The sequence below is a fragment of the Aquila chrysaetos genome, chromosome 10 (assembly GCF_900496995.4).
Source record: "Aquila chrysaetos chrysaetos chromosome 10, bAquChr1.4, whole genome shotgun sequence".
Lineage (NCBI taxonomy): Eukaryota > Metazoa > Chordata > Aves > Accipitriformes > Accipitridae > Aquila > Aquila chrysaetos.
The window spans coordinates 18,390,128-18,414,615 of record NC_044013.1 but is presented as its reverse complement, the minus strand read 5'-3'; the positions used below and the strand labels follow the sequence as shown (position 1 = coordinate 18,414,615).

The 24,488-nt window shown below is 38.4% G+C and overlaps 2 protein-coding genes across 8 annotated transcripts in view; one reads left to right on the top strand and one right to left on the bottom strand.

Annotated features, from left to right (window-relative positions):
- The window catches only part of TRIP12 (thyroid hormone receptor interactor 12), an 81,412-nt gene extending 77,554 nt beyond the window's left edge, over window positions 1-3,858 (bottom strand). For 3 of the 6 annotated variants that reach the window (XM_030027933.2, XM_030027935.2, XM_030027936.2), the window contains exon 1: window positions 3,636-3,858. The gene's annotated coding sequence lies outside the window, so the exon portion shown is untranslated. Of the gene's footprint in view, window positions 1-2,177; window positions 2,199-3,635 lie in introns of those variants that run through there. The other 3 variants (XM_030027937.2, XM_030027941.2, XM_041126719.1) reach the window with 2 other exon arrangements.
- Window positions 3,859-3,886: 28 nt separating this feature from the next.
- FBXO36 (F-box protein 36) overlaps window positions 3,887-24,488 on the top strand; it is a 32,246-nt gene continuing 11,644 nt past the window's right edge. The window contains exons 1-3 of one of the 2 annotated variants that reach the window (XM_030027956.2): window positions 3,887-4,306; window positions 12,507-12,581; window positions 24,301-24,409. In XM_030027956.2, coding sequence (XP_029883816.1) covers window positions 4,211-4,306; window positions 12,507-12,581; window positions 24,301-24,409 — 280 coding nt within the window. In that variant the 5' untranslated portion in view covers window positions 3,887-4,210. The remainder of the gene's footprint in view (window positions 4,307-12,506; window positions 12,582-24,300; window positions 24,410-24,488) is intronic. The other variant, XM_030027957.2, reaches the window with a different exon arrangement.

The following is a 24,488-nucleotide window of genomic DNA, read 5'->3' as shown; positions in this document are numbered from 1 at the left end:
CCTTCAGAGTCAGTACTGAATGTGGCAATAACAGCTTGAGGAAGGGTTTCCATTATTAAGAGTGTCAGAGTCCACAAAGTGCTTTGTAGGGAGTGTTTCTAATTTGACAGCTGATGAACAGGACACAGATCATGCAACAGGCCAATGGGAAATCCCAGAAACATTCCAGGTTAAGTTTTTAACAATGTGATAGTACACCGTGTTGTACAACTTTGGGATTTGATTATACTTTGTCACAATAATTTAGTCTCAGTGTGACAGAAGACAGACTCATGATCAGAAGTGTTCTACATGATGCTTACTAATTAGCTTGTTAGAAAATATAGCACGGTGTATAAATATAAGATTAACACACATAGTTCTGAGATTCGCTTACACTGCAAATTAAGTACAAACATGTCAGTTAGTCAAACAATAACTTTCCTACTCATGCTTTGGCTTCATTGCTTAGAAACAAAAGGAATTTAGTCAGGTAATCTTCCTGGATTGTCCCAAAGTAAGTAACTGTACTTATCAGTGATGCAAGGACCCACACAGAAATTCATCACGTCTTCATTCATGACATTGAAGTCAACTGCATTATCTTTTTGCTAAACTGCTGCAGAAGGCATACAGTGTCTTTGTTACCTACAGCTTTCAGCCTCAAATTTAGGAATGATTTTATAAGAACAAGTTTTCATTACAATTTTTTTTCCTGTAATATTTACATTCTGGGTATGAAGACAAACAGTCAATATGCAATATAAAAAGGAAAATAAAAAATGAACTTTTGCATGATCCTGATTGAGAATGACAGTTCTGATTATTCATTTACTGGGAAGACACAGGTTGTTTCCCTAATGGTCACTTTGGCCTGAAGAACTTTTGCAAGACATCAGAAGACACCATTTTCATAAGCCTCTTACTCAACAGGTCGGCACTCCTACTGAAGTAGATCTGCTATATTAGTAAGTAGTAATGTTACACTGTGAATGACCTACAATTTTTCTACTAATAGCTAAGACCTGTTCAGGCTCCCACCTATGGAGCCATCTGGAGACTGAAGAACATTCAGACTTAAAGTTATCAATTCAAGCTTAGTACTCCCAATTTTTTCAGAGACTCCTTAGGATTGAAAAGAAAATCAGATTACCTATATTTCTAACACAACAACAGGATACACAAAATAAAAACTAAAAAAACCCTCCCACTATAAGATCAAAACCAGTCTATATACAGACCCAAGCCATTCACAGCCAGCTACATTTTACAAATATAGAAACTATTACAAGCTAAAAACATGTAAGTCTCTGAAAACTTGAAGTATTATTTACAGTATTTACTCATCAGAACACTGCTTTTAAACTTTAGTTCAAGTATAACATTAATTGTTAAAAGTATAAGCTGCAGAAACTGAAATACTAATGTTTTCATACATACTTTCATTCCTATCAATGTTTATTAAAAAGGCTACTGAACAATAGAAAGGTATACAGTTATTTTTCAAGTGCTCTCCTGTTCATTATGCATATTTTTATATATACAAAAATATATTTTAAAAGTTTTACCTTAATAAAAAAAACTTTAAAACCTCACAAATCTGAGCAGAAATCAAATACCAAAAAACACCCCTGTACAATTAGAAGTCTAGTCTTGGGAGTGGGAGAGAAGAGAGAGAGAGAGAGAGAGAGAGAGAGAACTGGAGAGAAGAGAATATAGCAGAGATAAACAGAAGTAATCACAGCAATGCTTGCTAGCTTTTGAAGTCTTACAAAGAAAGTATATCCACAGTGACAGTTCCCCTAAGAAAAGCTTGTAAAATTAATTTAAATTTAGGTGATTAGAACTTCTCTTCTTTCTCATTATGAAGGATGTACTTCATATTTGTCAGGTGGTAACTACTCAACTCCTCTTTCTGACAGCCTTTAAAGCACCAGGAAGCTCAATATTCATAATACACACAATACATAAACTGTGGAAGTTACCCTGTTTGAGTAAAGTTTTGTGTTATGGTGTTAGAACCTCTGGATCAATATCATTTCTGCTGAACAAGGCAGGAAGGAAAAAAAACACTAAACTATTTTGGAAAAAAAAAATTCAAATTAAAATTATGATTGGATTGCTACACATAATAAAACCACCCTCAAAACAAACTGCACACACTCTAAAAATGTTCCCAAGTTGCATGCCAGACTTACAGAATAAATTTAGGCCAGTACCAAGCACTCATTTCTTCCCCGTGTGTAAATGCGACACAATCAGGCCTCACATGCAGGCCTCTCTCTCCAATACAGGCAGGACCTTTGTTCGATACGTCGATGTTTTTCCCCCAAAGCCCTTGACATAACTTTCCATTCTTTCCCCTATTATTTTCCGGTTCACAGTCTAGACTTTCGGACTCCCGTTCTGTGAAAACCCCTGGCTGTCGAGAAAGCCAGTGCACTAGGAAGGGGGGGGGGGGGGGGGGGGGGAAGGGGGAACAATAAAAAAGTTGAACAGCAGGAAGACGGGCCTACAGGTCTGGCGAAAGCCCCGGTATCGGTTTGTTTCCCAGCCCCAGAAAACCAGAGCAGTAACCAGGAGGCGGCTGGCGTCAGTGCTACCAGCACCTCAAAACTTCTCCCACTCCCCAGCCCCCCCAGCCCGCCGGGGAAGGGGAAGGAGGAAGAGCAAGGCAGGAAAGGCAGAACCCAGCGTTTGATCAGCCTCCAAGTACGACGCATTATGCAAGCAAACGCGAGGACCAGGCAACTTGCTTCTTGACTGAAAGCAACAAAAACATCAGCTCTAAAACATTAACTGCGAAAATAACCCCTCTTGTGGGTAGCCAGCACTGTAACTCCGACCCTACAGGCGCCTCCATTCTCTTCCCACCTTCTTCCTCCCCTCCAAAAGCTTGTGAAATATGGACGTCGGCCGATTATTTAGCATTTTTATCGAGCCGGGCAGGGGGGGAAGGAAAGAGGAGTTGCTATTTTTTCGTTTAAGATATTCGATAGCTCCTTCAGGGGGAAAAAAAAAAAAAAAAAAAAAAAAAAAAAGGGGGGGAAAAAAAAAAAAAGAAAGAGCCATAAGGGAAAAGGGGGCCTACCGGAGTGGGGGAGGGAGAAGACGGGGAAGGGCATACAAATCGGTACGGCAGTGTCAACACTGACACTGCCCTTTTGTATCAGCAGCTACAGAGGGCCCCGGGAGGGGAGGCCGCGCTCCCCCCACACGCCGGGCAGCCCGGTCGAGGCGACGCGGCAGGCAGCAGACCTGCCCGGCGCCGGGGGGAGAGGGGATGTCCCTAGAGCGGGCTCCGGTGACTGCCTGGCCATTTTGTCAGCTCCGTTTCCACCGCTTCCCTCCTCAGCGAGGGCCCCCTCCCCTCGCCCCATTACACACCTCCGGGCCTTCCCCCCCCCCCAGACTCACCAGCGCGGCGTCGTGTCGTCCCCGTCTCCCGCCCGCCCCCCCCATCCGCAACAATGCTCCGGGATGGCGCTGCTCCCCTCCCCCTGCCCCGGGCCGCCGGGAAGGGCAGCTCGGCTAATGCCGGGGATGACACAACAGGCCCGGCAGCCCGGCCCGGAGCCTGCCGAGGGGCCCAGCGCCACGCCACCCCGCGCCCGCCTCCCCGGCGCCCCCTGAAAGAGCGGAGGGACCCCGGGTACCTAGTTTGTCCCGATGCGGCCTCCGCAGACGCTCCGTGCCTCCCCTCCTCCCGGCAGCAGCCGCCTCTCTTCCCTTCAATTATCAGCTGAAGCCGCAGCACCGAGCAGCGCCTCGTCCGCCGCCTCCGCCGCCGAACCCCTTCCAGCGGCGCGAGGGGGAGGCTGCGGGACTACTTTCTCCCGGCGCCGGGGCTCCGCCGGGGCCTGCGCGCCCCCCGGGCCGACGGGCGGCCCCTGCCCCGGCTGCCGCCCCCCACGCAGCCCCCGCTGCGGCCGTGTGCGCGCCCCGCTCCTTGCGCTCGGCGGGGTCGGCGGCCGGCGGCCGGTATCCCTCCGCCGGGGTCGTCACCCCTGGGTCCGCGCGAGTGTCTCCCCTCGGGGGAGGGCGGGGGGCGCGGGAGGGAGGTGGAGCCGGCGGGGGAGCGGGGCTCTGCCGGCGGCGGGGGCGAAGACCCTGCCCGGCCACCGCGTTACTGCCGGCCCGGCTCCTTTAAGAGGGGGCTGGGCTCCCGGTGACCCCGCGTGATGTCCGCCTCTTCCTGGTTGCCATAGACACCGCCTGCCAGCGTCCCAAAATGGCGTCGCTGCTGCGGGAGGAGGTGTTCGAGACGCGCGGGCAGGCCCCGGCCCCCAGCAAGGACTTCTGCCAGCTGCTCGTCACCCGGCGGGAGGTGGGTGCCGGGCTGCCCGCCCGCGGGCGGGGAGCGGTGTCAGCCCCGCCGTTCTCTTCCCCTCACCTCGTGGTCGCCGCTTCCTCCTCCGCCCGGGAAGGAAGGCAGGCAGGCAGGCGGCCGGGGCCTGTCCCCGGCTCCTGAGGCAGCAGTGGCTTCAGTGAGGGCCTGTCCTTGGGGAAGGGCGGGTGAGGAGCGGAGGGGCTCGCAGCGCCATGCCGGGGAAGGGCGGGGGTCGCCTATTAACGCCGGCAGGTAGCCACCCGCCAGGCGCCAGCAGTAAGTGCTGCCGGTTTGACCTCCGGAGGACTGGGAGCGTCTTGCTGCATGCCGCCATGGGATGGGGTGGCGGTAAGCAGCTGGGGAGCAGGTAAGGGTTTGCTACCAGAAAGGGTTATTTCCTAGCGTAGGCGAAAGTGTGTATGGACGAGGAGCCTCTCTATGTGGGAGATGCCTTCTACATCGACTATCCCAAGCCTGTGGAAAGGGCCTCTGGGTGAGGGCCAGAGGAAGGGGGGAAAAAGATCCTTCAAAACGGTGACTTAGTAGCCTTGCGAAGAAGTATGTACACATCTGTGATTTTTGTAACCTTAAACTTAAGTCTACTCTCAGAAATGCCTCACAAATAAATGAGACGGTAACATTTAAAGTAAATAAATAACAAATCCTTAAGTAATGCCATAGTATTTCTCCTAAGGAGAGACAAGTTTAGCTGCACTCTCAGAGGTGGGGGGGACACAACAGTCTAACATCTCATTCCAGGAAAGTAAAATTAAACTGCCCATTTGCGAATGGGAAGACTGTGTATATTTTCCATATGGTACCTGAAGATGTTTAGGTGTCCTGTCTTATGGCTGTGTACATAACTGGTTTTCCAATCAGGGAAATAACCAATGCTAAATATCCTGGAAGAGATTTTTTTTGAACTTTTTTTGAAATATGCTGCAAAATGTGCTATATGAACACTTTTCAGAATAATCTAATAGTAATCATCAGTGAGGAATATTTGACAGTATATGAATGAGATTTAACAAATCTGATTATGAGTTTATAAGGTTATGAAATAAAAATGTAAATCTTCTATAATTTTTGTTTCATTTTGACCTATTTTTGACTGGGTTGACGTCGTATGTATAAGAGATGAACATAGAAGCATGTGTCACACTGGACATACTGATTTAGAAGTTGTGAAGTTTCAAAAACTTTTCTGAGAAAGTTTTTTAAATGTCTCGCTGGAACAAAAAACCAGCGTTTTTTGAAACTAGGAGGAAGGTTTGGTTTTCCCAAAGTAAACCAAAATAGCGAACGTATTTTCTTCCAGGGATGAGGGAATTGTCAGGTTTGTAACAGAGAAATTAGAGGGAGGGGGAGGTGACAAACTGAAGTTCAGCAGCAATTCCAAATTATTTGTGTTCTGTATATTACATACTCCTTCTTCTGGTCTCTCTGGTGCCGAGATTTTCTTTTTAAGTCACCAGTGTCTTTAGGAGTTTCAGAAGGGGTTTTGGTTTTGTTCTCCTCAAAAGAAATGTTTAAGGTAGAACTGACAAGGCAACCTTAGGGAGCTTTGAGTTCCACCAAAATTGAGACTAATTACAGTGCTGCACAATAGCTGGGAAATACGTGCTTTTCTGTAGCTGAAGTCTTGCAATGGGCCCGTCCCATTGACCTCATGGGAGTCACATCAGTGCCATGCTTGTTCATGGAGTAAGTAATCAAGTGTTACGGGTTTTTTACCATTCATTTTTGCACTCAGATAATAAAAATAAGATGTTCCTTATTATCTTCATTTTTTTGGTTCTCATATCAGTTTCCTGTCAAATAAATACTTCAGATATCTATTTTTGGTTTTGTTTTTAGCTGCCCAAATATATCCTCAAAACAAACCAAAGCCAGTTAACATAAACTGTGCAAAAAGCTTTGCAACTGTCAGTGGAAATAAGTTAAAATTATTCTGTAAATGTTTATTGTACAAAAGCATTACCAGGAAGTTAGTGTCATTGAAAAAGAACTGTTTTGGATTATTTGAAGAACTTCATTTTATTTGAGTATGATGCAGTGAACATATGTATTTGAATATATCACTATATCCTCTGAAGCTGATGTATCCGATTCCAGCAAAACTTCCCAATTCAATCGCATGTGAACTCACCATTGCTGAAAACAACTAACTTCACATAAGTAATTTCTGCAGTTTTAACTGTCATACATGTAAAACTTCTGGATGCTAGTTAGCCTTTCTGCAGACTATGGAATCTCCCGAGTAGCTGTCTGTGTCAAAAATAATAATTGGAGGTATATGCATCACTGATGTGCCAAGTTATGTATCATGTAAAATATATTTAGCCATACTGTGTTAGCATCTAGGAGGCCTAGTTTTGTTGGTTCACATTCCCAGTATGCTATCTTGCAGTCTTCTAAAAAATAATAGTCATTGCCTGAAAGACCTTACAGCCTAAGACTCCCAACTTCGCACAGTTACATGAATGCTGAAATTTGCTACTTTGAATAGCCCCATTCTTCAAAGTCAGTGGTTTCAAAACAGTCCATTGTTTTTCTTTAAAAACAAAAAGGAAGTTTGTGGCTGCATGGTGGATTTGTATGAAGGCTCCCAAATTTCTGTGTGTGTTGCCCTACTTTGAATGGTCTACATGGTCTTTACATGAGCAGTAAATTCAGCTCCTTCAGGATGAAGTTACTAATTTACCAGGCATGTCTTATATAGCTCCAGAGTGCATGTACCTGTGGTCATGGCCAGGAGTTCCAGGTATCAGCTGACTATCAAGTCAAACTGTCATAGAACCAGAAATTTTGTACAAATACAGAAGGTCTTAAGGATGTGTTAGGGTAAGAAATTTAGTTGGACGAGGAGGCCATATCTGGGGGGAAAAGCAAGTCCATGGCAGCAGGCTTTGTGTTCAGACAAGTCGTGTGAAACATCTGTGGCTTTTGTTTAGCTCTTCCCTTATTGTAGGGAACTGATATCTATCTTCCATCATGCAACCTGGTATGTTAGGGATGTTGTCCATGAAGGCATTTTTGAAGCCTGCTACTGCCTCAAGATCAGCACAGTAGGCCCAAAATGTTGTATATTCTATAACTAAAAATAAATGAACTGGAATTGCTGTAAATTAAAGGAAGTCTCTGAGAGCAGAGTTAAGCATACACCAAGAAGTTTGCTGAAGCTAAGTATAGGACAGTAGTCAAATAAAGAGGACAAGACAGACAAAAAGGGTACCTAAAGAGTGATAGCACAGGGCACATCCTCAGTTGTAAGCATGTGAATTATTTTATTACTGCAAAAATAAATTGAAAAACATTTATTTTATTACTTTCAATGTTGTCAGTTGTAATAATAGCAAGGTGTATTCAGCATGTTTGTGTTTAACTTGAATCTAGAGAAACTAGAACACCTGGAAAGAGGAAAGCAGGGCCTGCTGTGGGCAAACAACATACTGGAAGAAGACAAGAGCAGAGGCTACTTTGAACTTTTCTAATCAATCAAATGCAGCAGTAATTGAAAAAAAAAAAAAAAAGGTAGAAATACACCCACTTGTCTGTGTGGGTGTACTTGTGTCCAAAATGTGACAAGGAGACCCTGATGGTAACTTTCCATTTTGCAGCAAGAGACAGCTGCCATCCCATATGCAAATTCAATTTCAATTACATTTCAAAATTAGAGCCGTTAATCAGGACTTTATAAACAAAGGTATTGACTACAAAGTAGTGAGCATGCACTTCCATTGAGAAGTTAGGAAGGGAAGATTACCAACTAGTTTCTACATAAGCTACTTAAAGGAGGAAGTGTAAGAAGGGGAGAGCCTTGTAACTCATTGCAAATAACTCTTCTAAAAGTAGACTGTATAGAGGTACAGATGCATAAGTGAGTATTCATGGAATACAGTTCAACCAGTTGGACTGTGTAGAAGGAGACATCTTTTGAACCATCAGTGAAAAGAATTTTTTTTTTCAAGTAGCTATTTTAAGGCTGCAATCGTAACTTTACAAATGCAGGGAAACTATCCCACATACTTCCCCTGTGTGGGCATCTACCAGTCCCACTGCAGAAATATAAGACTGAAAGAGATGACTTCAAGTCATCAAGTCCTAGTCCCTGCTGTTTCATCCAGCCACATAATAGATTTTCATGGCATAAATGGGACTTGATGTGTTTCAAAGGTAGTGAGGCTTTTTTTGCCTTGCAACTTCACACAGAACAACTGCTCCAGATCATCACTTCTCTGATGGTTACAAATGCAGTTATACAGACTAATTTACAGTTTATTTTGTGTGTGGATATCTTTTAGCTTGAATACCGCCCTTGAGTGTAGGTAACAATGTTATATATGTGTGTATACATGTTTGTGTGTGTGTGTATAAAAATGTTATATATATTTAATAAATATGCCCTCTTGATAGGGTTAGTTTTGTTTTTTCAGTCTCCACTTGTGAAACAGGCTCTCTGCTTTCTGGTCACTTTAGTATCTTTTCACTGCATTTCTTCCCATTAGAACTTCTGTTCTTAATAATAATAAGTCTTATGACTGCCACGTGCAAAGGCATTGTTACTTCCCTGTGTCTTCTGGAAAATTCCGTGTGATTTAAATTTTAGGATTGTATTTAATTTTCTCTACCAAAAATCACATCAGTGACTCTAGATCATCCTTTGATCAGTTATTATCCCAATGTCTTTCTCCTCTGTCAACTTTCAGTTTTGGTTTATGGCAGAAATTATTTCTAATGAATGACTTTGCCATTTGTACTTTTCAATTTTTTATCCCCCCCCCCCAGGAGTGCTTTGAGTTGTTATGAAGGAGAAGTTGGTGTACATGTCAGGATAAACATACTGAATAGAAAAAACATGCTTGGCCATAAAACATGTACTAGGAATCCTGCTAGAATTCATGGGAACAGTGGATAGTTTTTGTTTTGTGTGAGTGCATGTAATATTACATAGAATGAGAACCTTTTTCTCTCAAGACTGACATCAAGGATGGCAACTTAACATATGCCTTTCCACCTACCTTTCACTGTAGGTGTTTTTCAGTCACTCTTGAAATGCCAAATTAATATTTGATATGCCAGTTACGATTTGGCAAGGTTTGTCACAAACAACAATAGGCATTATCTGTTTGTACAAAGCAAGCAATAAATCATATGGCTTCCAACATTAAACATAAGATGACTTCAGATAGCCACACAAATAACCTTTCAAAATAAAATTTCTTATAAATTGTCTACAGATGATAAGTACAGGTTTTGAAAAGTGCAAGAGAGGAATCCAGATGGTGGGGTAGTGTAGAAAAAGTCGGTCACTCATTTTGGTCAAACATGGAATATAGACACCATCACCACCCCTGCCTCGGGAAAAAAAAAAAAAAAAAAAGTCTGGTGCTTAATGTGCTTATAGGACAGGCTGATAACTAGAAAGATGAAGCTGGTAACAAAAGAAACGTAATGGGAAAATGATCCACTCAACGTGTAATTAATACTAGCATCTGTCACCATTTAATGAATGCTGTGCTAATCAGAGGATTTTGTCATGTTAGTAAAATGTTTAGCTACTTACCCGAAAAAGACAGGCATCGTATGTATACAAAACTAACATCATTCTGTGCAATATTCCACATATGATCTGCTCATATAACAGTCAGGATAACTGAATTGTATCGAATATGTAACTGCAGAATTGTATGTTTTGTCAGAGATCAGCAGCTAGATTCTCTAACAAATATATACAGGACATCTAGATGAGCATATAATGTAAGTAACTAGGCAAACAGTTCTGATGACTGTTCTTGTTCTTTACCCATCATTGCTCCTATTGTTTAGTGTTCACTTCTATATCTTCAGTCAGTTTCTGATTAAATCGATATATTCTGAGCACAGCATATTATTTTGGATACTGAGAACTACAATATTTTCTTAAAAGATCCTGTAATTCATTATTTTCATTTCAAAAATAAGGGTTTTTTCTGGCTTTTTTAGTTGTAAGTAAAACTTCTGAACCTACAGGACTTAAATCTTAAAAAACATTTTAAAAAAAATAAATAAATCCCTTTCCAATAAACAACTTGATTCCATGTCAGATCTCTATAAATCCTAAATTAAAAAAAAAAAAAAAAACAAACCTTACCATTTTCAATAAAATTTTTATTTTATGAGACATTAATAAGTGACTGTTTTACTGGTTGTGGATTGGTTGTTTTTCAGTTGTGAGTACCTTCAGGCTCTATTGAAACCTGCAAGGATAGTTCCTCCATTTTGAAAAATGGTACTGTAAAGTTAACTAAGTGTTGCCTTTGTATCTTGGGCTTGTTTTTAAGTCTTAATCATGACACTTGATATATAACCTATTTGATTGACAAAAGATGCCATTTGAAGTGCTTAAGCCAGAGGGATTGGGGAAAAAAAAATTGACAGATGTTATTATAGTAATTAAGCTGAAATTAATTTCATGTTATATGAAACTTTGTTTTGCAAGATAAGTCTGATTTTTAAGTATAGCTCTGTGGGAGGTGAACCTTTTTCAAAGTCATACTATTTTATTTGCATTTGAAACCTGAAGGATGCCATACCAGTTATTGCCGAGCTGGACCAATTCTATTCAAGTCTCTTTGACATTTCAAATGGAGAATTTTGAATTCTTAACAAACAAAAAGAGAGCAGAAATGTCTCTAAAGAGGATTTTAAAAATGATAGTTTTGTTATGAGCTATTTGCATAGAGGACTTTAATTGCATAAAACTAGCAACTTATTGTTGTTGTTGTCTTAAATCAGAATTGTTTCAGGCATAGGCTGGTGACTTCAGGAGAAGGAAACCATTTTGTTCCAGCTCAGGAAATGTTCTGTTATAATGAAAAAGTGTATTTCCAAAATAATTGAACACTTTCCTGGTAATGGTATCATACAGTATTAAGCAATTATTATCAGGAGAATGTTTGTTATGCCTAAAATACGTAGGGAAATCTTTGCTTTTTTGCTGTCTCTAATTCAGATATCTAAGTAAACAGCAGAGCTGTTTGGAAAATGGAAATAGCTTCTCTGGGGAAATAATGCTGTATTGGAAAACCATGAATATTGTTGTCAGGTATTTCTGTCCAAAGCTAAAATATGTTGGTTTAGCAATGTTGTGATATTGTGTTATAGTTTGGATGCCTGATAGTATCTCTCACTTCATCCGTAATGCACCAGCTCTGGATGTATGCAGTTGCTAGAACTTATCCGTAACATTTTGGGGAAGATTTGGGGATTCTTTGGTCATGCTGCAACATTGAAGATGTAATCCAGCACAAGAACCCAACTGACATAGGATAATTTGGACTTCTAACAAATGAAATGCAATTTGTGATGTGTTGCAGTAGCAAAATTGGCATTTCAGGGCTTTCCTTACTGGTGGATCAAGGTTTCTCTGCAGAAGGCATCACATACAGCAATGTAAGGGGTGGGGCTTTTCCTTCCCAGAAGACTCAATTCTCTCATGTTTTGGGTTGTTGTTTTGGGTTTTTTCCCCCATGAAACATTACTAAATGTGTAACCCCATGAAACATTCATTTATGAATTTGAAATTAGAGATATAACTGATACTGAGTCCTTCAGTGGTTATTACTTGTGAATTTCAGTTGTTTGTGAGCCTACAATAATTCAGTACTGTCATGTGGACTTATAAAATTCCTTTTTCAATAGTGGTTGAGCTGTTATTTGAAGATGCATTGGAATATTCTCATATCAATTTCAATTAAGGTATGTTAAAGATAATAAAGTAATTTTAGTTAATTCTCTGTTAGCATTATTTACTATTAATCTGGTTTTCTGTATCAACTGGTAGCCTAGAGAGGAATTTTTTCTTTTGTCTAGGCTGGTTTTTGTCCACTTATAACTAGTCTTTAGTATGCAGACAGCAGTATCACACTGAATTGCAATGGTTTAGCTCCCATTTTATTTTAAGTTTTATGCATGCTTTAATATTTGTGGCTTTCTTCAAAGGTATCATGCTCGATCTAGTTCTACCTGCCAAGAATGATTTTCAGGTCATGAAGGTGTAATAGTTTCTCAAGGTAAGCAATCACCACTGTCTTCTGCTTAATTAAGTAAATGTTTCCTAAGGTACCTGAGTGTCTGTTGTTTACATGATCATTATTGTCAGTGCTTGCTCTTCCAGAGAAACATTTAGTTATATTCTTCACTTGCCTTACTTTAGGTAGTACGTCCCTTATCCCTGTTGCTCTCTGTCTTGGGAAACCTCAGGAGTAATTCTGCTTTTGTGTTACCAAAGGTAAGTTTGTGTTCCTATCTGTTGTCTTGTTTCCCTTCTTCTTGCTTCAAGTTAGGAAAATAATTATTTCTTCTTTTCTGTTGCCTTTAACTAAGAGCAATTTTCTTATTTTCCACATACACAGCAGCATTCATCATGAAGAACCATCAGATATGTTTACTTGACTAGGTGTACCGTATATTTTATACTTTGTTCATTTATCAAAAATCAATTAAATGCACTCAGTAGTCTGTTCAAGGGAAGGAAGAAGAAGAGTAGAAGGCAAAGCTAGAAAAGGATCAGGATTTTTATCTCAAGGTGTGCTAGGCTACGAAAGGTCTTATCTAAAGATGCACCAGTGTAATTTAAAGTTTGTTTTTAAACAAACTTCTTAAAGCTGGTGTTCTGGTTTCAGCTGGGATAGAGTTAATTTTCTTTCTAGTAGCCAGTATAGTGTTATGTCTTGGATTCAGTATGAGAAGAATGTTGATAACACACTGATGTTTTCAGTTGTTGCTAAGTAGTGGTTATACTAAGTCAAGGATTTTTCAGTGTCTCATGCCCAGCCAGCAAGAAGGCTAAGAGGGGCACAAGAAGTTGGGAGGGGACACAGCCAGGGCAGCCGACCCAAAGTGGCCAATGGGGTATTCCATACCATGTGATGTCATGCCCAGTATATAAGCTGGGGGGAGTTGGCCTGGGAGGGGATCGCTGCTCAGGAACTAACTGGGCATCAGTTGGCAAGTGGTGAGCAATCGCATTGTGCATCACTTGTTTTGTATATTCCAATCCTTTTATTAGTATTGTCATGTTCTTATTACTGTTGTTATTATTATTTTCTTCCTTTCTGTTCTATTAAACTGTTCTTATCTCAGCCTATGAGTTTTACCTTTTTCCTTACGATTCTCTCCCCATCCCACTGGATGAGTGAGTGAGCGGCTGCATGGTGCTTAGTTGCTGGCTGAGGTTAAACGATGACAGCTGGTCTAAACTGCTCTATGGATGCTTATTGTAAAGATTTACTTGACTTTGATTGGGTATAAACTAAATCAATTTGTGTTAAACTGAAATAAGCCTAAATTAAACCAAAGTAAAAGTGCCTGCAGCTTTTGGATGGACTTTGCTAAATTAGATTAAAATTGTGCACTGGGTGCAACCAGTGTAAATGTCATTTTTTGGATGAAACCTGAATGAGACAAATTATCTGGAGCAGTGTAGTAACTAGAAGAAAGAACATTAGTGCACAGCAAACTGATTAAAATAATTTGTCGAAAAAGGCAAAATTATATGGTAGAAGCAGAAGCCTAGAAGAGAGTGTCTGAAGCTAGAGGATGACTGTGAACAACAGAGTAAAAGGAATGACAACAGATGGGGATTGCAGGCAAGAGAAGCTGTGTAGCTGGAAAGCATCAAAAGAGCAAGCAGATACTTGTGACAGAAAATGCAATGTATGTTTTTAATATACATGCACATCAAATGATTATGACAACTGATAATGAAAGGATAGATTTCAGTATTCACTAAGTTGGTGCTACAGCTGAATTGTGCAGTTGTTCCCTCCTGTGCAGTTTACAGTGAGACTGAAACCTAGAGGTAACAAGTGTTAAGTTTAATGTAAAACCAGTAATTAAAATTGAACTGGACAAAACTAGTGTTTGAAGAAACAGAAAGAAAAAAAACACCAACTTTTCAGAGAGCATGCTACCTGTAGTACTGAGAAAAAGGGCATACTTGTCACCACAGATTTTTCTGACAACTGGAGACACAGGTAGGAATCAAGTATATTGAATACCTGCACAATGTGATGGGTTCTTTAGTGTTCCTGTCGTTTGATCAGGTGGAATTAAAGCTGTAAATATACTGCAAGGGAACTTTGAAAAACTCATTGAGAGTGTTAGTCTGTTCTTAAAAAGTGTGATGAGATTTTAGGGGCCAGTGCAATAGATATTTCTCAAAATTCAGAGTAAGAGATGTCAATGCTGAAAGTGAGCTGACCATGTAAGAATATAGGAAAACAGTTTTCAGCAGATACTAGATTAAACTAGTTGCAGATATATACAAATCAGGATAATAAGAAGTATCCAAGAAGGGAGCAGTGGGATGATGGAACTAAGACTTCATCTGTAATAAAAAGGATTGCCAGTGATGTTCACATGCTCTGCTAAAGGAGATGCAGATTCTATAGAAAAGGACTTTCCGTTTTAACACTGCTGGACTTTAGGACTTTTTATACACATAGCAGGGAGTCTGACTGTTTGGGTTTTTTACTCTAATGAAGAATTAAAAGAAAAAAAAAAAAAACAAACAGAAGAAATTTTAAGACCTGAAATTGTAACAAGGAGACCTTGAAACTGAAGTAAGGAGGACGAAACTAAAAGAAATGATTTCAGATGAAACCTACCAGTGTCTTATCCATATAGAAAGGAATGTTATGTCTTGCACTTAGCTAGCATCCTTTGTTCTGTTAAATAGTGGAATAATCTCTCTGTGGCAGTCTTATCTAGGGTCTGCCTGTTTAATCGTGTTAATAAATGGCAAGTATCATGCTCATAATTGAAGACTCTGATCCTCAAGAGTAATTTTTTATTCCCTCTGATAGTGTTGCTTTCCCCTCAGCACATACCCCCCTCCCTTCTGTATTGTCTCTCACTCTTCTGCTCTTGTATTATTTCCTCTGATCTGTGTGCACAAGTCTGTATAAAGGTAGAACTTAGGCTGCAAAGCACCTGTGACAAAGACCTTGAGCTTTTTTTTTTTGCTTATTTTCTTGCCTTTTTATTTATTTTTTCTTTCCCCCTGCAAGCTCTGGGAAAGCCAATGAGAAAAGATACTAATATAGGAATAAACCTGGTATGTAACTGAGAGGAAGGGAAGAGAGGGAGGGCGAGGCAGCAGATTTCTTGCTCAAACGTAACTACTACATTCCCCAAGGGAAAAGATAATTATTTTTTCCAAGCTTTTTATTCCATCTTCCTCCTGTATTTTACGAAAATATTTTTCAGATATTTTAAGTGGAAACCTTTGGTAGTCATGCACACACACGCATGCACAGAGCTAATCCCTTAGTTTAAGGGGGTTCATGTTTCTGAGTATGAGTGAAGTGGGAGAAAAATTAACAGCTTTGTAGTTGCTACATATGAAATTTTGGAACTGTGACGTTTCTTTTCTCCTCTTCTCCATGCACTTGAAATATTTGTTAATAGCAAGTCACAGAACAGTTTGCATTGACACCAGGAAGTCATCTTTCTTTCCATATGCCATTGTCTTTACAGCTGTACTCTACTGCAGTCACTGTTTTATTTTTGTTTGCTAACTAAATGGTTTTATCTTTTCTTGCTATTAATAGTTTGGTTTTCTTTCTCCAAAACCAAAGCAGATGTAGGGGAGGGAAGTATGTGGGCTTGCATGATGGCTATTGTGATCCTGAGAAGAATCTGTACAAACTTGCAAGTACACACTGTTGTCTGAAATTTCAACCTGATGCTCTGAGAGAACTTTTTATTTTTCTTGTAGAACAGTTTCTTTAGCACAGCATATTAAGTTTGGCACTTCAGACTCTTTGGTATATCTGAACTGGACATCCCATAGAAAGATTGAAAAATGGACTATGTCTAATAAATGCCAGAGACATCTAATTTTTTTTTTCCTCATGAGTGCAAACAAGAAGGAAATTACTATTCTGTACAGATGTGATCCTATCAGTGTAGACAAAATAGTAATTTGTGTAACTTCCTGTACTATAGCAAATGCAAACATAGAATTTTGTAGCAATTTTCAAATGAAGCATGGGTGTCGCAAGTCCTACTTTAAATTTGGAAAAAAGGTAATAATTTGCCAGAAGAGCAGAAAGCATCCAATTTCACAGACATAACAGGCAGCAGCTAGTACCTATTTGATTTCATACTGTGCATGCCTGAAATGTGGAACGGCATCAGTGCATGGGTTTAGTTTAATTGCAGTTTGAACTCTTGCACTGTTGCACCCAGATATGGTTCAGTTTTTGTTCTTACTCCTAGAAAGTTTTCCTTCAAAGACTTCTGAGAACCCTAAATAAATGAAGGCTTCGTTAACTGCACCCTGTTAATAGTCCATTTTGCCTTCATATCCAATGGAGCAGGTCAAAACCTGCCAGCAATTTTGAGGTACACAAGTATTATTTCACACACACACCCCCTCACCCTCCTCGAAACCAGTGTAGTTCATTCTGCCAGGCTGCATTTGCTAACAAACATTGTTTACATTCTTGCATATTAACCAAATCAAGACTCTCAAAATAATCTCCTTTGGCCAATCATAGGAAAGTAACAGCTTTAATTGCAAATGTTCTAAATCAAGCAGAAAAATAAAGTCTTTATTTAAAAAAAAAAAAAAAAGAAAGAAAAAAGAAGTCAAAGCAATCATAACAATCAACTCTGTTTACTTCTGTGCTTCCATCTCTCTGTATGATTAAAAACTTCAAATCACACAATCCTTCCTGAATCCATCTTTCTCCAAGACTGTAGGAAATGTGCTATATATTGTAGTAGTTATGACGTAGTTTGTGGAGTTTGTAATTATGACCACTGGATGTTTGTTAAAGAAAACAGTTGCAATGGAAGTAGCACAGTTAGTTTGTTACGTTCTGCAAGCTGTAAAGGCTAAAGAGGCATTATTATTTTCTAGGTCTTTCCAAAGAAACGTGCAGGTCTGCAGTTCATGTGTTGTACCTTAACAGCATTGTGTGACTATTCCTCACTGCCATGTGATTTACTCTAAAAGTAATTTAAGTAGGTCTTAAGTGCATTATAAATGTTCTGATTTTAATTCAAATGTATTCTATATGCTTCAATAAACTGAGGAGTTTTATTACATGTGAATTTCAGTATATCAAGAAGAAATAATGGTGAACTGTGAAGATGGTCATTTAATCCAGATAAACCAGTCTTCTCTTCAAATTGCTGCTACCTTACAAGAACTACTTTTCTTATGCAAATATTTATGTACACTTGTCTTTACTGATTACTATCTAAAACTTTAGAGTGCTGATTTTTTTTTTTTAAATGGTGGGAGGCACAAATATATACAAGTAACAGTGCTGATACTACTTAATTAGTGAGAGGACAGGTGGAACATTGTCCCTGAGTAGCTGGTCAGAAAGTAAAAGAATATTTAAGAAGCGACTGTATAGCAGCAATAAAAGCTTGCGGGCTCACTAGCCTAGCACAGTTGGAGACTTACTTTAATTGGTGAACATATTAAATCTTTCTATTGGTGTGGTGTAATTGGGAGGGAGAATGGTCTTGCTGGTTAGGTTGTTTAATGTACTGTATTTTATCCTCTTCAGTTACAACTATTTGCACAGCAATATCCATTGGGAGAAGCAGAGTTAAATATTACTGTATTGATTTACACTTCTTAATAGTGTCCTTCTACCTGTCTCATACAGTATTGTTTTTTCTCTGAACATCTTACAAGACTCACCAGTATGTCCGTTAAAACATAACTCATCTTTTAAACTCTGTAATAGCAGAATGATCAGGTTAAGGAGATGGATCTAAAGACACAATGTGTTATAAGGAGTCTTCTATTATTCTGTTTTTCATTGGTAAATGAACAAATTATTTAATCGGATAGGAGCCTTAATCACTTTCAAGATAGTACTGGTGAAGTTGTATGATGTGGAGCTAAGAGTTTAGTGCAAACAGTATTTTTCACTTTAGATAAAATGTTTAGGTAAGTATTTTAGCAGTAGTTTTGAAGCATTTTGTCTTCTATTAAGCTATTCATGTTTATGATCTTAAAGCCCAGTTATAAAATTAAGCTGTTTTTCTGTTGTTGCTTAGAAGATAAAGATGGAAGATACCCATCTTCAATAGCAATGAGTGATTACAACTGCTTTTCAGCTCTGATGTTTATTACAGCAACCCAAAATCTCCAAAATAAGGCAGACTTAAAAACATATATTAAGAGGGTTTTTTGGGTTTTGTTTTTTAAATCTCACTCTTAAATGGAATAAGGAAGCTGGAAATAACCGTTTGTCCTGACGGATAGTGAATTCCTTATGAATTCTTCTTTTTATACTCTAGGTCAAGCTCAATGCTGTGAGATAATGATGGTGTACAGTAGGCCATCCATCCTCATCCTCTGCTGGCTCTTATCCATATTTTTATATTTACAAAGGACTGAAATAGCCAGCTGAACATTCACCTTATTTCCATACATATTATAGGGTTGGGCAAAAGTTTGGATTTTCAGGTAAGTGTCCTCAGGTGATCGTATTTGCCAAAAAGCTCCATACAACATGATAGCAAGGCTCTGAAAAATCTAGTAGGCCACAAGAGAGAAACCTCAGTGTTAACAGATTGAGATGCTGATGGAATTTCATAAAACTGGCAAAAGATGCCTCTCTGATTGCAGGGCTTAGGTCCTGCTGCAAAAAAAAGCTTATTGCAAGCAGTGGATATGAAAGAGCTTTTTAATTTTTGTGTAGCCATCATTAATGAACTTAAACATGAGAGTGCCATTTTCTTTAACTGTTTCACAACATCTTGTGAGATACCTATATGTTGCTTGTTATGCTGTGTGAAGGCACAGTGAGAATATTTATTGAAACAAAGGTGTCTTTTCATTGCCAAGAATCCAGTTGGTTTTGGGGGCAGGAGAAAAAAAGGAGACTTAACAGATTCTTCAGTTCCACAAGATCTGCATTCTTGCTTTTAAGTTAATCACAATATGCCATTAGTAGCCTTGCATGAAACTGCTCATTTGTCTTACCGTTCTTCAACAGCTTATCCCAGAGGGATCAAAATAGCATTTGCTTTAGCTGCATCAATGTCAATGCATAAGGATAGCCTCAGTCTAGCTCTTTATATATTTATTTAACATTTTATTTTAGTTCTTTTGCAAATACCTGTGCATTGTTGGTGCTACTTGGTTCCATAGTTTGGATATAGTACATGGTTGCCTCATCTTGGTGAAAAGTGAGTAAATTTTTAAGGTACCTATTTTGCATTTTTTAAAGTGACCTAGAAGCCTAAGCTTCATTCACTTGCAAAATAAGCATAGCTCTGTCTAAACCTAAAGATTTCTATTGTCCTATTCAAATTTTCCTTTATTACTTATGCAGTCAAAGCTGTAGTGTGGATGTAGCTGCAACTGTTTAAAAAGCTTTACAGTACTATAGTATCAGCTTCTCAATTAGATATGGCTATGTTAGAATAAGAGTAGAAAAAGCTATGACAGGAGGAGTGCTTTTTCATAAGTAAAATTGCATCTATACTAACAGGGACTGGAAAGGTGAAGGAAGCAGGTAAGCTGGTAGTTTTCACTGCTAATTAATTTCAGAATTTAAAAAAAATTATATATCTAGTGAGAGTGACTTCATGGCTTGGAAATTCAGCTTAGGTTTACAAACTCAGGTAAGAGATTAGCTGATACTGGCTTCAAGCGATCAATTAACTGAAAGATATTTAGGTATACAGATCATAACTATAAAATATTTTTAAAGCTATCTCCTTGAAGATGTTTCAGTAACGTTGATATTTATTCCACTTTTATTTTGTAATGATTTATGTGAGGGTGAAATGGGTGATTTCTATACTGAGGTGCATGAAAATTGAATGCTTCAAAAATAATAATTTATTTGATATTGCAGCAAAAATGCAACAATAATCTGCAAGAGAAAATGAGATAAAATGAGGGACAGGAGCATTTGAATACTCTAATTTCAAAATCAAATAGTAAGGCAACATAAATTTTTATAGTCTCCTCCAATCCACAAAACCCAGCCAAAAGCAGAGATTTTTTCTTTTTTTTTTTTTTTTTTTTTAATCTGTGGAAAAGTAATAGAATATGGGATAAAACAGCCTGGGAGAAGGGGTTTAGTACAGGTAAAGTCTCTAAGACTAACTGAGAATGTCACTGTTGTTTTCAGTAGAAGGCATAATGGCTTCTTCACTGCACAGGAGAGTGAGAGCTTGGACTGCAGTGACAAATCCAAGGCCAAAAAGAAAGACTGGGGATTTAGGCCATTCACCTGGGACAGAGGAAAATATTTGAATCTAGATCTCCTAAATCTCAGCAAGCACTGTTTTCTAGATTCCGGCATCACCTTCCTCCTCCAATGAATGTTTAACTATTTAAAGTAGAACAACTTGAGAGAAAATAGGGAAAATTAATCTCCAAATAACCTGTAATCTGAGAAATTGTATTTTGAGTTACTAGTTTTAAGCAAAGCAGAAAGCCAAGTCTGGAGAAATTTGAAATCCTAAAAATGTGTATTGGAGAAGGAAACAGCCATTATAACAGGGCTTCACAATTCACACCGTCTTTCTTCAGCTTCCCCCAGAGGTTTCTCATTATACAGTATGAGTCTGTCATGTGAGACTTGTCTACTCGTTCTATAACTTCCGAAATAGATTAAGGGAAGGTTGAGCCCAGCATCCTTAAAAGATGGCTCACCATATGACAAACTTCAAATATTATTTTGTCATACAATGTGAGTAGTACTGAATAGTACTATGCTTCTGGTAATCTACAGTCCAGATTAATTTTGACAATAGATACTTCCTAAATAGTTTATTTGTTGCTAATTTTCACTTAAATATTTTAGTTGGTTTATTTGTTTTAAAATTTGTTATGACTTTTTATCCAAACCTTGGCTGGTTGCTGCTGTTTCGATTAGGTTCTGCTCATCCTTTCCTCTTCTCTCTTCTTTCATGAAGAAATGCCAATGGAGTAAGCAATGTGGTAGTGAATTGCTTTAACACTTGTACCTCCAAATAACATCGAGAATGAAATGTGTCCATGGTAACCAGGATGCACTTATAATACTTTCCATTCTTCATCTTTTTAATCTATGCAAAAAGTATAGGTATTACAAAATCTGTGCAATATTTTTCTTTGAAATAACAATGTGCTAACAAATTACTGAGGTAACTGTAGTTTGTCCTGGGTATTTGTACATACAGAAGTTTTTAAATGGAATAGTGCTATTGACAGTTTGTAAATCAAAGAATAATGTTTAGAAAACACGCAGTGGTGTTTATATTAAATTACTTGAATATTTTACTTTCCCTGTGCCTCTGCGTGTTGGCCTGATCTTCGCATTCTGGCAGATAGTTCTGTTGCAGTGTGCTTCGTAGTATAGCAGTTAAGAAGAGGAGAGATTATTGAAATATGTATTTCTGTAATTTTTTGAAGTTTTTAAAATTAGCATTAAAATACTTTGTAATTTATAATTGTACAAAAATACTACAAGAAAGTAACTTTTTATAACTAAAACATCTACTGTAATTGCTCTAAAAATAGGACGGAAGTATTTAATTTGTAGAGTATTGACTTAGTGTTCCATTTTAGGGTTGGTTGGATTGTATAAAGATAAAATCTTATTTAAGAGTCTATACACACATATGCATATTAACCAGGTTTCTTTTCTCCTTTAACAATGATTTTTTTTCACTATAATACACTGTATTCTTGCATATCATTTTGAAGGGTATGCAAGCTGAGGAACATGTAGAAGGATGTCTTTTCTTTCTCCATTTGCATATCAGTTTTGTTCTGACCTTATTCTTGCCTCATGTTTTCCACAAATAAGAATGGAAGTAGCCTTACGTGCTGATTCTCCCTACATTGCTAGAGATAAAAAGAGCTTTTGGAAGTACAGTACAGCATTCACTGTCCTATTGTCACCATGGTGGGCTACAAACATACTAGTTTTAAAGCCTTCCCAGGTAGTGAGATCATCACTGGAACAGATGACAAGTGGTTTATAATCTCTTTTGCACTGAATCCTCATATTACCACTAGTATATTAAGTGGTGTTATTTTAGCAACATGGTGGTCTATACTGTGCATGTACATTACAGAAATGTTAATTCTGCTATTATAAAATATTTCAGTGATGTAATTTAGTTTTCATATATTAAATTCTAGAATGCAGATTAGATGAATGGGGGGTTTTGCCCTCAAAGAGGCAACTGTTTCACTGCAAAGGAATAAAGATAGTGTGTGTCGTCATAAAATAGGATGAACTTATGCAACTGAGGAGGATGTTTTTTCTTTTATTCACATAATAAGGGTTATTTTACAGAGTATTGTGGATATGTCTGAGAGTTAATCGAAGCTATTTTGTATGTATGCTATCAGAAATTATTTAGTCATCCCAACTACCCCCTATAATGATACATTAGCCACAGTAAACATCAAAATGATAAATTTTAGCTGTCTACATTTGACATTGAACTGTAGATGTTAAGCCTTTATTCAGACTTATTTACTGTTACTGTATGTGAGATATCAACAGGATACAAGTAAGACTCGAAAAATACAGAAGTGATTGGTGTGGGCCTGCCTTAGCAGATTGTCTGGAATCTGAGCTTTAATTTGAAATTGAATTATGAAAGTGAATGCAACTCATTGGGAGTTACAAATACTTAATTCTTCTCAACTTTAAAATCTACATTTTGACACTGAAATACCAGAGAGATCTAAAGTTAAATTTCATGTTGAGAGATGTAAACCACTGTTGTCAGATATAAGATTTGTAATCGTAAATTTAACTCTGTGTTCTTCAGTCAGTATATGTGAGTAGTCTTCTGTTGCTTATTGACAGTTAACTCAAAGCTTGCTTTTAATTTTGCTTTTCTACATGCCAGTAGAAAAAATAAGACTCTATGGAATGTATTCTTTATATACATGTATGAGTGTTTATAATGTACACCTCAGTAATATTCTCATTTGTCAGTTTTATCGCTCTCTGTGTCAGGAATCCACCTATACATATAACAATGTAAAATCCTCACTTTGCTCAATGAAATGGAGGGAAATAAAACAGATTAATATTAGTAAGATTAAAAGATTATTTTTTTTTTTAACCCTGCCCACAAGAACAACTGAATCCTACTTTTGGCTTGGAGTGTGATCTTTGCTAACAACTTGTGTGAAGGAAGAGGCCTGGTTACGACTTTCCTCTCCTGTAGACTGAGCTGTGACAGCAACAAAACAGAAGTCGATATTAAAAGCTGACACACTATTCAAGCATATATGTAACGTTTTAAGAGAACTCTGGGAAAATTACTGATAGCTAGGGCTACTTGTTCTCCATCATTTCATAGCTACGTAATTTACTATTCATATTAATCTTTTGTCTCACTTGCATGCTTTGTAATGCAGGCTTTCTTTTCTTTTTCTGACTCTGAAAATGTGGGTTGAATGTGTACTTCTGGAGAGCCTTTTCCAGAGTTTTCAGACAGTCTACGTGTTGAGCTTTGAACTGTCCTATTAGTTTTGATTTTAACAAAATGTTAAAATGACAGTTCAACTTCTAATACTGCCACTTTTGAAAGCCTGAGCAGTTGAATGGGTATTTCTACTTAACCACATAACTTAATGCCTGATGAATTGTGTTTGTGACTAAATGAAGAACAAAAGGAGAATGTTTATAGTTTTGCAAGTTGAGATGTCATTAAACGTGTGTTAATTTCTACGAACAATTTGCACATGTGTTGAGAACGTTTTCTTTGTATGTAAAAACATTTCACACTTGTCTAGGTGCATTATGGGATGTTTATTGTCCTTTGAAGCATATTGTAGGGCCACTGGTAATGCAACCATGGTCTGATCTCTTATGATAACTTTGTTTTGGGAATGTAGTAATATTTACACAACCAGAGTCCTGAATCTTAGCAATGTACTTATCTCATGGTACTTGATATTAATTTCTTCTTCCTTTTTTCTTTTTCTTCTTCCACAATTGTAGGTAATTTTCAGGTGGTGGAAAATTTCGCTTAGGAATAAATTTCATGAATCAAGACCTGGGGAAATTAAAGAATCCCAGGAGGATTTCTTGGATGATTCATCTCTTCATAGTAAGATGATAATAATAATTACAAATTTGCTGTGCCATATAATATAATAATCTAGCAGTATTGATCTGTAGTAACTTTC